The following is a 15,639-nucleotide window of genomic DNA, read 5'->3' as shown; positions in this document are numbered from 1 at the left end:
ACAGAGTAATGGAACCCAACACAGTCATGGTGTTGAACACTGAATGTCCTGTCCTGTCTTGTCTGCATTCATCTACATACCCTTACAGCCTTCCTCCACAGTGTCATCGTCTCTCTCTGTGACTGTGTGCTTTTCACTGAACACGCTAAAGAGTCGGAGAGACCTGCGATAGAAGGCATGAAAGAGAGCGAGAGACTAAAAAGAGAGGGACGTAAAGCATCTAAAGAAAGGCTGGAGTAAGTGAGGAAAGGCTGATAGCCAGGGAGTAGATAGGAAGGCAGCCAGGGAGGGGACGAGAGAGAGAGAGAGGCAGCCATGGAGGAGAGAGAGGGAGGCAGCCATGGAGGAGAGAGAGGGAGGCAGCCATGGAGGAGAGAGAGAGAGGCAGCCAGGGAGGGGACGAGAGAGAGTCCGCCAGGGAGGAGAGAGAGAGGCAGCCAGGGAGGAGAGAGAGAGAGGCAGCCAGGGAGGAGAGAGAGAGAGGCAGCTAGGGAGGGGACGAGAGAGAGGGAGGCAGCCAGGGAGGGGACGAGAGAGGGAGGCAGCTAGGGAGGGGACGAGAGAGGGAGGCAGCTAGGGAGGGGGTGAGAGAGAGAGAGGCAGCTAGGGAGGGGACGAGAGAGAGAGGCAGCCAGGGATGGGACGAGAGAGGGAGGCAGCCAATGCGCAGCTCTGTATCTTGAGAGAGAGCGAGTGCGGGAGAGAGAGACTCTGGCAGGCAGTTGCTCTCAGATGGATAGACCCAGTGTGATGCTGCTGCTGGATGTGAGCTCCTGTCCTCCTCTGCCCCGCTCTCTGGTTCTACCGCTGGCTGACTGACTGACTAAGCCTGGGTCTGTGGTTATCAGAGCTGCTCTAGTTTCTTCCCTGGACTGAGGAGAGAGCCACCGTGCTGGGGCTGTGTCTCTGGCAAACTGCCTGTCCGCCTGGTTCTCTGCTCCTGCCTGTCTGACTAACTGGTCCCGGTGCAGGCAGGCAGAGTGGGGTGGAAGAGTGCAGGGCAGGGGGGCGGTAGGGGCTGAGGAGCGCGGAGCGGTGTGGAGGTGGGGGGACAGGCGAAATGAGCGTGCCGCTGCTGAAGATCGGGGCGGTGCTCAGCACCATGGCCATGGTGACCAACTGGATGTCCCAGACACTGCCCTCTCTGGTGGGACTCAACGGGACCACTGTCTCCCGAGGGGGCACCTCCGAGAGGATCGTCAGCGTGCGTACAGTAGACTGCTCTTTTCCCATCCTTTCTATCTGTCTGCTGGGTGGATGAGGTGGAGACCGGGAGAGGGGTCTCAGAGCGGTAGGGTGGTTGAAGCGGGGTTGGGGGGGTGGGTATCGGAGAGGGTCTGTCTCACGGGGGCGGCGCTAAGAGAAATGATAGAGGATGAAAGCGGTGCATGTGAGAGCGATGCTGCTGGGAGTCAGACGAAGTGGGAATGATGTTCAGGGTCTTGTGTGAGTGATGCTCCCAGGGAACAGATCCAGAATGATTTTGCTGTGTTGATTGCTGGGAGAAGAAGGAGAATCAGGGGAGAACTGCCCTGCTGGTAAATCCTCTGTGTGCTGTGGGTGATCAGAGCTGGGATACTGCTGCTGTGGTGAGGGATGAGGATGTTGACTGATATGTCAGAGAGCTGGAGGGTGTAACTGATTATATGCCAACTCTGAGGTGATGATGAAGATAATGATGATGATGATGATGGGGTGGACTTGGGAGATTTGGGCTCCAGCTCCTACACACCCTATTCCAGTTGGATGCGTATCTCGTTCCCCCATCTCTCTTTCCTTCGTCCCCTGTGTCAAAATGGACCGACTCTGTAAAGGTGTATGCGTTCAGAATCCAAGCAGGGACCTTCATTTTGTTATCTCCTTGAAAGGTACATTATGTTGGGTTTCATGTGAGGAGCGTGTTATAAGATTGAGATGTGAAGGTTTGTGTAGCTTGTTGTGGGTGTACACGTGTGTATACTGTGATGTATGTGTGGTGTGACCGTGCATATGGGTGCTCCATATGGATGAGATGAGAGGTGTTGAGAAGTGTCAAGCAGAGGAATGCATCTGTCATGTTCAGGATCATTAGTAGTGAGTGATAACCTTTGGTTCTTTCCTGGGTCTATTTTCATGGCATCTGCTCCCTTATTAAACGCCCAGCCCTGATGAAATGTGTGTGTCCAGCTTTGTCCATCTGTGTGTGTCCAGCTCTGTCCGTGTGTGTGTTTGTGTGCGCGCATGCCTGCCTCATTGCCTGCCTTCCTTTGTGTGTGTGTGTGTGTGTGTGTGTGTGTGTGTGTGTGTGTGTGTGTGCACACTTACAGGTGTGTATTTATGGTCAAGTCTCCCCTATGGTCTCAGGAGCTGGGGTCCATCTGTTGAGAGAATTATGACACTATCTTCCCAATCTATCCTCTATCACAGAGCCCTATCCTCAATCAGTCCAGTCTTATCATAAAATCCTACTGCACCAACAAATACCACTTTATTGCACTGAGGCACCCAGCTGTAATAACTGTCTCAACGACTCACTGGAGGAAACATTGTTTATGTTTTCACGGTTGAGGCTGAGCTCTATGAAGGTGTTGACCTTGTAGAGAGAGGTCTAGCAAAACATTCCCTGAGATGCATTTATCTATTCTACAAACGCAGCTCAAGCCAGGTATTTCTCTTCAAGTTCAATATCAATATAGCTTGTGTCTGATCTGTGTGTTTTTCAGAGCTTTAGTTTGAGGAACTAGGAATGATGACATTACCATAGTGTCTCTGAATGAGTAGTACAGGAGGGGTTCTACTTCCTGCCTGGGTGGGTGTGGTCTAAGTGGACTTCTTCTCCAATGGACATGGACTGCAGGACCTGGCTGCTGATTGGAGGACGGCTCATAATAATGGCTAGAACGGAGCAAATGGAAACCATGTGTTTGATGTATTTGATACCATTCCACCTATTCCGCTCCAGCCATTGCCACAAGTCCATCCTACCCAATTAAGGTGCCACCAACCTCCTGTGGTCCCAATGTCAATACTAGCATCCCACTTAGAATTCATGGCCAATACATGGCATAATTTGAAGTAGATGGTATAGTAGTATTGATAGTAGTGTGGCTACTGAAACAGAGCCATGGTCTATAAGAGCTAGTTCAGGAGGGGCTTTGAGATCTGTTCTGTTTCCATGGTTGATGTGGTGGATCTGGACTTGATGTTGTGGTGATGGAGTCACCAAAGAGCCAATTAGTTCAACAAAGAGCCAATTAGTGTTGCTTCTTATTTTTCATCACTCTCAAAACAACATCGAAGGCTTCCATCAACAACATTTTCATATTTTAAAGTCTTAATGACAAATTCTATGAGACGTGATAGATTGGGTGGAATCTAAACACATTATAAAACTTTCTAAGGTTCAACCATGCAGATGAGCTGGAGGTTAAACTTATGGAAGCCATGGGGGTTAAAGCATTAGAGGAACATTTGACTAACATTGTTGTTAGGTTAGTTTTAAACCCACTAGTCCTTTCTTGGGTCTTCTTGTGATGTTGTGGCGCCAGTGTCCCAATGGCCATGTATGACTGCTCCTCACCCTAGTGTCCCCATGCATGGTCAGTGTCCCACATTCACACTCCTCTGAGCTACAATCAGTCTGCTCCACTTGCTTTCAGTCCCTTTCCAACAACCAGCTGAGCTGAGCTGGTCCATGGGTGTGTGGCACTGCACTCAGCATTTAAAGAGGTTCACCACAGTGAGTTCTTCAAAAGGACTGAGCAACACGTGCCTGAGTCCAAACATGACTAGCCTGGGTATGGCTAGCCTGGGTATGGCTAGCCTGGGTAGTGCAAAACCAAACCGTGAATAATCCAATAAAACAAGACACAACCTTGACACAAGATGGTATGGCAGGACTCTATTACACTATCAAACAAGAAACAAGTGTGTGTGTGCGTGGGGGGGCAGTCTGTCAGACACACACACTCCACACAGTGCTGTTGTCCCTTTGATCTCTTGTATTAATAATTACCCAGCCAGGCAGAAGGCTGACGATGGGAAATATCAAACGAGCCAGAGGAACAAACAATGGTCCCACACAAAGAGAGAGGCCTGCTACTCAGATTGGGGTCTCTACGCTAGTCTGTCTGCATGGTGTCCATGACTGTAAACTTTATCACGTCCCAAGGCCTATCTAATAAATCTGACGGCAGACGAAAGGACCAACTCAGATTAAAGTCGCTCCGTGGTCTTTTATCCATATTCATACATAGTTATTTTATGTTTGATGGTAGAACCTCTTCTCTTGTTATTTGAAGCTCTTAGATCCTCTGTATGAATGAATATTTAGATCTCTATGATGAATATTTATGAGGTATGATATAGCATGGAGTTAGAAGATATAGATATACATCAGATAGATCACTTGTGGAGATGCTCTACTGGACACATTCACCAATCATCCTGACTGCAAACACACACATATACACTGAATGTACAAAACATTAGGAACACCTTCCTAATATTGAGTTGCACACCCTTTTGCCCTCAGAACAGCCTCAATTCGGCGGGGCATGGACTCTACAAGTTGTCCCTGTTGGCCCCTGTTGACTCCAATGCATCCCACAATTGTGTCAAGTTGGCTGGATGTCCTTTGGGTGATGGACCATTCTTGATGCACATGGGAAACAGTTCTTGCCACACTCAAACCAGTGCGCCTGGCAGATACTACCATACCCCGTTCAAAGGCACTTAAAACTTTTCTCTTGCCCAATTTACCCTCTGAATGGCACACATACACAATCGATGTCTCAAATGTCTCAACATACAAGTGTTATACATCGGTTTAAAGATGAACTTCTTGTTAATCCGACCACGGTGTCAGATTTCAAAAATACTTTGCGGCAAAAGCAAACCATGCGATTATCTGAGAACAGCGCCGAGCAGACAAATCATTACAAACAGTAACCAGCCAAGTAGACGAGTAATAAAAGTCAGAAATAGCGATAAAATTAATCACTTACCTTTGATGATCTTCATATGGTTACACTCACAAGACTCCCCGTTACCCAATAAATGTTTGTTTTGTTCGATAAAGTCCCTCGTTATATCCAAAAACTTGCTAACTTTTGTTAGCGCGTTTTGTTCAGTAATCCATTGGAACAAAGCGCAACACAACAGACAGACGAAAAATCAAAAAGTACCATAAAAGTTTGTAGAAACACATCAAACGATGTTTATAATCAATCCTCAGGTTGTTTTTGTCATAAATAATCGATCATGTTTCAAACGGACAATAGCTTCGTCAATAAAAAAGGAAAAACAAGAAAGGCACGCTCCCGGTCACGCGAAGGACTCATGTCTGGAAATGTCCACTGTTCTCTCATTGAAAGTGGTGTTTCTCCCTAATTTTTCAGAGAAAAAGCCTGGAACAATGCCTAAAGACTGGCCACATGTAGTGGAAGTCATAGGGATCGTGAACTGGGTCATAAGTCTATGTATGGTGGATAGGCTTTCAATGGAAAAACAGGCATTTCAAAATAATAGCACTTCCTGGATGAATTTTCCTCAGGTTTTTGCCTGCCATATCAGTTCTGTTATACTCACAGACATTATTTTAACAGTTTTGGAAACTTTAGAGTTTTCTACCCAAATCTACCAATTACATGCATATCCTAGCTTCTGGGCCTGAGTAGCAGGCAGTTTACTTTGGGCACGCTTTTCATCCAAAATTCCGAATGCTGCCCCCTACCCTAGTGAGGTTTTAACCTCTCGCCTTCCATTTATTTACACTGATTGTAGTGGATTTAACAGGTGACATCAATACAGGATGATAGCTTTTGCCTGGATGCACCTGGTCAGTCTACAGTATGTCATGGAAAGAGCTTGATCCTAATGTTTTGTACACTCAGTATAAATATATATACAGTACCAGTCAAAGGTTTGGATGCTCCTTCAAGGTTTTTTCTTTATTTTGACAATTTTCTACATTGTAGAATAATAGTGAAGACATCAAAACTATGAAATAACACACATGAAATTATGTAGTAAACAAAAAAGTGTTAAACAAATAAGAGATTCTTCACAGTAGCCAACTTTTGCTTTGATGACACCTTTGCACACTCTTGGCATTCTCTTGTCGTAGAAATTCTTCCCTTACTGTCATAGGCGTCGTAAGGATTGGACCAAAACGCAGCGGGTAAAGTGCTCATCTTCTTTCTTTATTAAAGAAAACACTTAAACAAAATAAACTGATGACGAAAACAGTCCAGTAAGGTGCACAGACTATACTAGAAACAACCACCCACAAAACACAAGTGAAAACAAACCCAACTAAATATGGCCTCCAATTAGAGACAACGACAACCAGATGCTTCTAATAGGAGGTCATTGCCAAAAACCCAACATAGAAATAGAAAACTAGATATACACATAGAAATAGAAAATATAGAACACAAACCAAAAACACCAAAATACACAAAACAAACACGCCCTGACCAAACTACAATGACAAATAACCCCTTTTACTGGTCAGGACGTGACACTTACATTCTCAACCAGCTTCATGAGGTCATCACCTGGAATGCATTTCAATTAATAGGTGTGCCTTGTTAATAAATTGTGGAATTTCTTTCCTTCTTAATGCATTTGAGCAAATCAGTTGTGTTGTCACAAGGTATGGGTGCTATACATAAGATAACCCTATTTGGTAAAAGACCAAGTCCATATTATGGCAAGAACAGTTCAAATAATCAAAGAGAAATGACAGTCCATCACTACTTTTATTTATTTAATTGTTTTATTTATTTAAATCAGTTAAGAACAAATTCTTATTTACAATGACGGCCTACCAAAAGGCCTCCTGCGAAGACGGGGGCAAGGGCAAGAAGGTAGAGACAACAATACATCACACAAAGCAGCCACAACTGTCAGTAAGAATGTCCATGATTGAGTCTTTGAATGAAGAGACTGAGATAAAACTGTCCAGTTTGAGTGTTTGTTGCAGCTCATTCCAGTCGCTAGCTGCAGCGAACTGAAAAGAGGAACGACCCAGGTATGTGTGCTTTAGGGACCTTTAACAGAATGTGACTGGCAGACTGGGTGTTGTATGTGGAGGATGAGGGCTGCAGTAGGTTTCTCAGATAGGGGGGAGTGAGGCCTAAGAGGGTTTTATTAATAAGCATCAACCAGTCGGTCTTGAGATAGGTATACAGAGATGACGAGTTTACAGGGGAGTGTAGAGTGCAGTGATGTGTCCTATAAGGAGCATTGGTGGCAAATCTGATGACCGAATGGTAAAGAACATCTAGCCGCTCGAGAGTACCCTTACCTGCCGATCTATAAATGATATCTCCGTAATTTAGCATGGGTAGGATGGTCATCTGAATCAGGGTTATTTTGGCAGCTTGGGTGAAAGAGGAGCGGTTACGATAGAGGAAACCAAGTCTAGATTTAACTTTAGCCTGCAGCTTTGATATGTGCTGAGAGAAGGACAGTGTACCGTCTAGCCATACTCCCAAGTACTTGTATGAAGTGACTACCTCAAGCTCTAATCCCTCAGAGGTAGTAATAAGACCTGTGAGAAGAGGGGCATTCTTCTTACCAAACCACATGACCTTTGTTTTGGAGGTATTCAGAACAAGGTTAAGGGTAGAAAAAGCTTGTTGGACACTAAGAAAGCTTTGTTGTAGAGCATTTAACACAAAATCCGGGGAGGGGCCATCTGAGTATAATACTGTATAATCTTCAGAGTAATGGATGAGAGAGCTTTCTACTGCCTGAGCTATATTATTGATGTAAATTGAGAAGAGCTTGGGACCTAGGATCGAGCCTTGGGGTACTCCCTTGGTGACAGGCAGTGGCTGAAACAGCAGATTTTCTGGCTTTATACACTGCACTCTTTGAGAGGGGTAGTTAACAAACCAGGCCAAAGACCCCTCAGAGACACCAATACTCCTTAGCCGGCCTACAATAATGGAATGGTCTACCGTATCATAAGCTTTGGCCAAGTCAATAAAAATAGCAGCACCACATTGCTTAGAATCAAGGGCAATGGTGACATAATGTAGGACCTTTAAGGTTGCAGTGACACATCCATAACCTGAGTGGAAACCAGATTGCATACCCGACAGAATACTATAGACATCAAGAAAGCCAGTCAGTTGATTATTGACAAGTTTTTCCAACACTTTTGATGAACAGGGCAAAATAGAAATATGCCTATAACAGTTAGGATAAGCTTGATCTCTCCCTTTCAATAAAGGATGAACCGTGGCTGCCTTCCAAGCAATGGGAACCTTCCCAGAAAGGAGAGATAGGTTTGGCGGTGATAGGGGCAGCAACCTTAAAGAAGAAAGTGTCTAAGCCATCTGAACCAGATGGTTTTTTGGGGTCAAGTTTAAGAAGCTCCTTTAGCACCTCGGACTCAGTGACTGCCCGCAGGGAGAAGCTTGTAGCTGTGCAGGGGAAAAAGAGGGAGAAGCATTGGGGATAGTCGCATTAGAAGGGGTGGGAGATGAGGAAATGTTGGACAGGCAAGGAGGCATGACTGAGTCAAATAGGAATCCTGACTTAATGAAGTGGTGATTAAAGAGCTCAGCCATCTGCTTCTTGTCAGTAACAACCACATCATCAACATTAAGGGACATATGCAGCTGTGAGGAGGAGAGTTTATTCTCCAGGTCTTTAACTGTTTTCCAGAACTTCTTGGGGTTAGACCACAGAGAGAGAACTGCTCCTTAAAGTAAATAACTTTGGCCTTCCTGGATAGCCTGAGTGCACTTATTTCTCATTTGCCTGAACGAGAGCAAGTCAGCCTGAGTATGCGTGTGCTGAGCCTTTCGCCAAATGCAATTCTTGAGATGGAGTAACTCTGCAAAATCATGGTTGAACCAGGTGCTGAACCTGTTTTTAATTCTCATTTTCTTTATGGGGGCATGTTTGTTAACAATACCGCTGAAAATATTAAAAAAAGAAGGTCCAAGCGTCTTCGACAGAGGGGATCAAGCTGATTCTATACCATTTTACAGAGGCCAGTTCATGAAGGAAGGCTTGCTCATTAAAGTTTTTTAGCAAGTGTCTATGAGAAATCAGGACAGGTCATTTCACTGAGCAGCCATTACGAACACAGGCTGTAAAACAGTGATAACTAAGGTCATTACAGATAACATTCAGGAGAGTAGCCTTTTCTGGGTGTTTGGAGTCATACCTTGTGGGATTGGTAATAATCTGAGAAAGATTTAGGGAGTCCCATTGCTTTAGGGCTTGGTCAGGTGGTTTAATCATGTCCCAGTTTAGGTCACCTAGCAGGACAAATTCAGACTTAGTGTAAGGGGCCAGGAGAGAGCTTCGGGCAGGTAGGGTGCAGGTAGGGGCGAGGCCACTGTTGATGGAGGACGATAACACCCAGCAACAGTCAACGAAGAGCTATTTGAAAGTTTAATGTTTAAAACCAGCAAATCAAATTGTTTGGGGACAGACTTGGTGGAGACAACCGAGCACTGAAGGTGATCCTTGGTAAAGATTGCCACTCCCCCACCTTTGGAAGATCTGTCTTACCAAAATACGCCTCACAAGTCCTCAACTGGCAGCTTCATTAAATAGTACCCGCAAAACACCAGTCTCAACGTCAACAGTGAAGAGGCGACTCCGAGATGCTGGCCTTCTAGGCAGAGTAGCAAAGAAAAAGCCATATCTCAGACTGGCCAATAAAAAGAAAAGATTACGATGGGCAAAAGAACACAGACACTGGACAGAGTGACTCCAGCATCCCGGAGTCGCCTCTTCACTGTTGACGTTGAGACTGGTGTTTTGCGGGTACTATTTAATGAAGCTGCCAGTTGAGGACTTGTGAGGCGTCTGTTTCTCAAACTAGACACTCTAATGTACTTGTCATCTTGCTCAGTTGTGCACCGGGGCCTCCCACTCCTCTTTCTATTCTGGTTAGAGCCAGTTTGCGCTGTTCTGTGAAGGGAGTATTGTTTTTATTCATGTATTCCCTTCCTGTCCTTACTTTACCAATGGTTGCGGGTGTTCATTTCAGAAGGAGATAGTTCACTAACACAGGATGTATAGTTGGCCCGTTTTCCTCACCAGGACTCTGTATGGTTGTGCCAGGGCCTGGTGCCAGGCTGGTCAGGGTAAGAAAGGGCAGGACAAGTTACACTCCGACACCATTTTATAGACAAGAGCAAAGCCATCTGCCTTAATAGCACTTCAGGCCCTTCCACTGAGAGAGCAGTACGTGACAGGAGCAAGAGAAAGAGAAAGAGAGAGGGAGGGTGATCTATCGGCACAAGAGGCACATAAGGATAGAGTGTAGAAGCAATAGGGACCTTTAAAGAGGGACCGAGGGAGGGAGGAGGAGGAGGGAGAGAAGAGAGTGATGAGTTTATGAGTCATATTATTGACCAGTAGCCATGCTGTGCTGATTGTGGTAATCAGTTTTACTCTGGACTGCATGGGGAGACCAGGGGCCCTGCTGCTGTGTTGCTGTGATTGTGTGATTCTTCATTGAGTTATATTTAAGACCAGCAGCTGCCCTGCATACATTCAGGGGTTGTGGGACTACTGCTCATTTCAGGTGTGTGTGTGTGTGTGTGTGTGTGTGTGTGTGTGTGTGTGTGTGTGTGTGTATGTGTTTGTGTGTGTGTGTGTGTGTGTGTGTACTAGCTCATCATGGCAGGCCGGTAATGAGTGAGAGGTTCAGGTGATCTTTTGGCCATGACATAATTATGCATAACAGAGTGGAGTGGAGCTGGAGTGTTTGTAACCCAGCAGATAGACAGATGTTTCCTGCCTGGCTGTGGGCATCGCTGGGCAGGCAGCGGCTAAAGACGAAAACACCAAGCAGGCTACATCATGTTGCAGAGAGACACACATACTGCTTACTTTCCCTCAAATAGAATACTGCTGTACTCCAGGCTTGGAGACCCCTATTCTCTCTTTCATCTGTCCATCATCTCCCTCTCTGACTCGCTGTCTCTCTTCTTCAAATTCCTCTCTCAGACCCCTTTTTATCCCCTCCTGCCCTTCTCTCAGACCCAATCTCTCTCTTCCTCTCTCTCTCTGCTTATGAAAGTTGTAATAGACTTCCCGTCACGCTCGTAAAGTGGGGAGCTGTTGATTTATAATCTCATTTATCCCGGCTTTACAGCGCTCAGCTCAGCTCTGCTCCGCTCCAGGGTCGGCCTAATGAAACACTGGAGGAAGTCAATCCTGCAGGCTTGAGCCCGCAGTGTAGCCCAGCCACTAACACCTAATTGGTTAATCCCCACTGTAGTTAGTTCATTGGGGCTCGACTGGTAATGAGGCTGGCTGTGAGCTGATGGGTGAGGCGGTGGATAGCTGTTGAGATATAAACTCAGCAAAAAAAGAAACGGCCTCTCACTGTCAACTGCGTTTATTTTCAGCAAACTTAACATATGTAAAAATTTGTATGAACATAACAAGATTCAACAACTGAGACATAAACTGAACAAGTTCCACAGACATGTAACTAACAGAAATGGAATAATGTGTCCCTGAACAAAGGGGGGGGGGTCAAAATCAAAAGTATCAGTCAGTATCTGGCGCGGCCACCAGCTGCATTAAGTACTGCAGTGCATCTCCTCCTCTTGGACTGCACCAGATGGGCCAGTTCTTGCTGTGAGATGTTACCCCACTCTTCCACCAAGGCACCTGCAAGTTCCCACACATTTCTGGGGGGAATGGCCCTAGCCCTCACCCTCCGATCCAACAGGTCCCAGACATGCTCAAAGGGATTGAGATCCGGGCTCTTCACTGGCCATGGCAGAACACTGACATTCCTGTCTTGCAGGAAATCACGCAGAACGAGCAGTATGGCTGGTGGCATTGTCATGCTGGAAGGTCATGTCAGGATGAGCCTGCAGGAAGGGTACCACGTGAGGGAGGAGGATGTCTTCCCTGTGACGCACTGCGTTGAGATTGCCTGCCATGACAACAAGCTTAGTCCGATGATGCTATGACACACTGCCCCAGACCATGACGGACCCTCCACCTCCAAATCGATCCCGCTCCAGAGTACAGGCCTCGGTGTAACGCTCATTCCTTCAACGACAAACGCGAATCCGACCATCACCCCTGGTGAGACAAAACTGCGACTCGTCAGAGGAGAGCACTTTTTGCCGGTCCTGTCTGGTCCAGCGACGATGGGTTTGTGCCCATAGGCGACGTTGTTGCCAGTGATGTCTGGTGAGGACCTGCCTTACAACAGGCCTACAAGCCGTCAATCCAGCCTCTCTCAGCCTATTGCGGACAGTCTGAGCACTGATGGAGGGATTGTGCGTTCCTGGTGTAACTCGAGCAGTTGTTGTTGCCATCCTGTAGCTGTCCCGCAGGTGTGATGCTCGGATGTACCGATCCTGTGCAGGTGCTGTTACACGTGGTCTGCCACTGCGAGGATGATCAGCTGTCCGTCCTGTCTCCCTGTAGCGCTGTCTTAGGCGTTTCACAGTATGGACATTGCAATTCATTGCCCTGGCCACATCTGCAGCCCTCATGCCTCCTTGCAGCATGCCTAAGGCACGTTCACACAGATGAGCAGGGACCCTGGGCATCTTTCTTTTGGTGTTTTTCAGAAACAGTAGAAAGGATTCTTTAGTGTCCTAAATTTTCATAACTGTAACCTTAATTGCCTACCGTCTGTAAGCTGTTAGTGTCTTAACGACCGTTCCACAGGTGCATGTTCGTTAATTGTTTATGGTTCATTGAACAAGCATGGGAAACAGGGTTAAAAACCCTCTACAATGAAGATCTGTGAAGTTATTTGGATTTTTACGAATTATCTTTGAAAGACAGGGTCCTGAAAAGGGATGTTTATTTTTTGGCTGAATTTAGTAGAGGTTTGAGGAGGTAGAGATGCCAGTGGCAGGGTGGTGGTACTGCAGGAGATTGGGTCACCTTGATAGAGACACTGTGACATCACCCACAGGTCTGTTGAGTTCTCAATTTATCAGTCTTTATGGTCATTGGTCAGTCTGTGATCAAAGATTGATCATTGGTTACTTATTTGGCCATTGATTACCTATCTCCTCATTGGTCATTCACCTGATCATTGATCACTCGTCTGTTTATCCACTCAGCTCCTAGTGTTCAATCTCAATCTAAACTCAGCTAACAGTTTTTCTTTAGGACAATGTTTAGAGGTTAGAAAGCAACACAATCACCATAGCTCAATGATGAATAAGCTCAGTGATGGCCACAAAGAATTCAGCCTTCTCCCCTCATCTCACCTCTCCTCATCTCACCTCTCCTCTTCCCCACCTCCAGCAGGTATGGTACTGAATGTGTCACTCACTCTTCTGACTGTGCAGAGATAGAGACAGAGATAGAGACAAGCCACAGGCTCAGCAGCCAGAGGAAATTGCTTCCCTCTCACTGAAATTAGACCCTTTTCCTATTTTCTCTGTCAGCCTTTCTTTAACCGCATGTCCCTCTCTACCTCCTTCACTCTCTGTCTTAGTATCTCTCTGTCAATCTAGCATGGCAGGATGGCTGGTGGAGAGAGAATGGCGTGCTGTGATGGTGTGGCAGACCCGGGTTTAAATAGTATGGGTTTCCTTTAAAATACTTAGAGTATTTAATTGAGACTGTCTGGAGTGCCAGATGGGTGGGATTTGCACTTTTGGGCCTTCTCCATTGGTTCCATTATGCCAGACGAGCTTAATCAAGCACCGTTTGAGCATTCAAAAGAAAACAAATACTATTTGAACCCAGGTCTGATAGAGCCGCCCGGAGAGAGAGGAGAGATCCTAGTGATGATTCATGTGGAGGGGGCAGGTCAGACGTCTTAAGAGCAATGTAATTTTCATTTTAGTGACTAAGACCCATTTGATTTGTAATCCCCCATCCCCCGTTGTTTTTATTACCGCTGTCATCTCTTTAATGGGCTTTCGCATGGCAGCATTGACTGTGACATCCCCAAATCTGCCGCTTTACATATTCTATGTCATCTGCAGCTCCTAATGGAGCCATTTCTGGGACACCAGCAGCACCTCTCTCCTCTCCTCAAACACCCGTCTGGATCTGTCTGTGACTGTGTCGACTGTGGGAGAATAGGATTATAGTCAGGACTTGCTTTGCTGCCTCTTTAAACCTTGCTGAATGTTCAGTAGATTCAGAGCTCTTTTATCATAAAGCCTAAGTTAACATACATGTTGTACTACATACACAGTTCTCCATTCAACTCCCTGTCTGTCTGTCTGTTTCAGTCAGTCAGATACTATTCAAGCTTGGCATTTGAAGCTTATAGCTGTTCCCTTGATGCTCAGGAGATTGCTGTTAAAATGCTAATGAGAGGCTGGGAGCATGCATGCATGGTGTGAGCGTGTACTATGTGTACAGATGCTAGATGAACCATTGTAAATTTGCCTGTTCTTGTCCCGGGAGAGGGAATTTAATAACAATCATATTTACATAAATAAGTGGGTGTTGTGTAACAAAATGTCAACTCACTTAGATCAGACTCCTACACACCACTTCTGCTGCTTATGGGGGCTGATGTTTACATGGATATAGATCTGCAGCTCCTGTGTGTGTGTGTGTGTGTGTGTGTGTGTGTGTGTGTGTGTGTGTGTGTGTGTGTGTGTGTGTGTGTGTGTGTGTGTGTGTGTGCACGTATATTGACAGTATCTGCGCTCCCGAAGCTGCGAGACAAATTAGTGCAGCTGCACCTCTACCCCAAGTTTCCTCCTCCTCTCCTCTGCTCCCCCTGCAGCCACCTGCTCCCTCCTCTGCCATTACGGGGAGATGAGGGAAATTACTTCCACAAGTAATAGGTGGGTGGTAATGAAATTGGGTCTGATTTTAATAAGCTCTTCATTTAAAAGTCAGTGTTATGAAACATTAATGAACAGGAGATGTCTCACTCTGCATGAACCTTCTCAGCACCAGTGAATTGGCTGGAGAACATAGTCACCATATGTGTGAAGATGTGACGATAAGAGGATATGAGGGCAGTGGTGGAGCATGTGTTGTACATGTGTTGTACATGTGTTGCTGCACCAGATGTTTTGCATATTCATTTCATGTTCATCAGGCTGATTATATACAGCTGGAGCATGTATGGTAGGCTGCATTATGTGCTGTGTGTAATATTACTGCGCCTAATGTTTTGCATATTGCTTTGTAGTGTTAATGACTAGTGACGGGGGAAAAATGGACACAGTTTCATATTGAGATATTTGCTTGTTAGTATTGGCCTACTTTAAATACATTTTTAGGGAGGGAAACCTTGCTTTGTAGTGTTAATGCTAGTGACGGGGAAAAAATGGATACAGTTACATATCGGGATATTTATTCACACAATATATTGTATTATTTTGACAATATCGCAGTAGTATTTTTGCGCTAATTGGCTGTACCTGCACCAAACTCTAGTATTTCTCCATCATCTTTTTAAATAGGGAGCCAATTTGTTTTCAGCACTTTTATTTCCATGACTGATCAAAACTCGTTTTCTCTTGGCTCTCTCTTGTCCCTCTGCATATTGGTGAACAATATGTTTGGAACATCGAAACACAATAAAATCACAGTATCAAATTGCAACACATACAGAATCGTGAGAATTACAATATATATCGTATCGGCACCTAAGCATCGTGATAATATCGTTTCGTGAGTTCCCGGGCAATTCCCAGCCCTATAATTGATCTGACA

General features: G+C 45.6%; 1 protein-coding gene across 2 annotated transcripts in view; it reads left to right on the top strand.

Moving 5' to 3' along the window:
- The first annotated feature begins 1,032 nt into the window (after window positions 1-1,032).
- Window positions 1,033-15,639, top strand: part of LOC115171251 (noelin-2) — a 33,502-nt gene continuing 18,895 nt past the window's right edge. Inside the window, exon 1 of one of the 2 annotated variants that reach the window (XM_029727880.1) lies at window positions 1,033-1,204. In XM_029727880.1, coding sequence (XP_029583740.1) covers window positions 1,061-1,204 — 144 coding nt within the window. In that variant the 5' untranslated portion in view covers window positions 1,033-1,060. Of the gene's footprint in view, window positions 1,205-1,523; window positions 1,539-15,639 lie in introns of those variants that run through there. The other variant, XM_029727881.1, reaches the window with a different exon arrangement.

Source organism: Salmo trutta, chromosome 32 (genome assembly GCF_901001165.1).
Source record: "Salmo trutta chromosome 32, fSalTru1.1, whole genome shotgun sequence".
Classification (NCBI taxonomy): domain Eukaryota; kingdom Metazoa; phylum Chordata; class Actinopteri; order Salmoniformes; family Salmonidae; genus Salmo; species Salmo trutta.
Note: the sequence above shows the minus strand (reverse complement) of the source record. Positions and strands in the feature narration are given on the sequence as shown.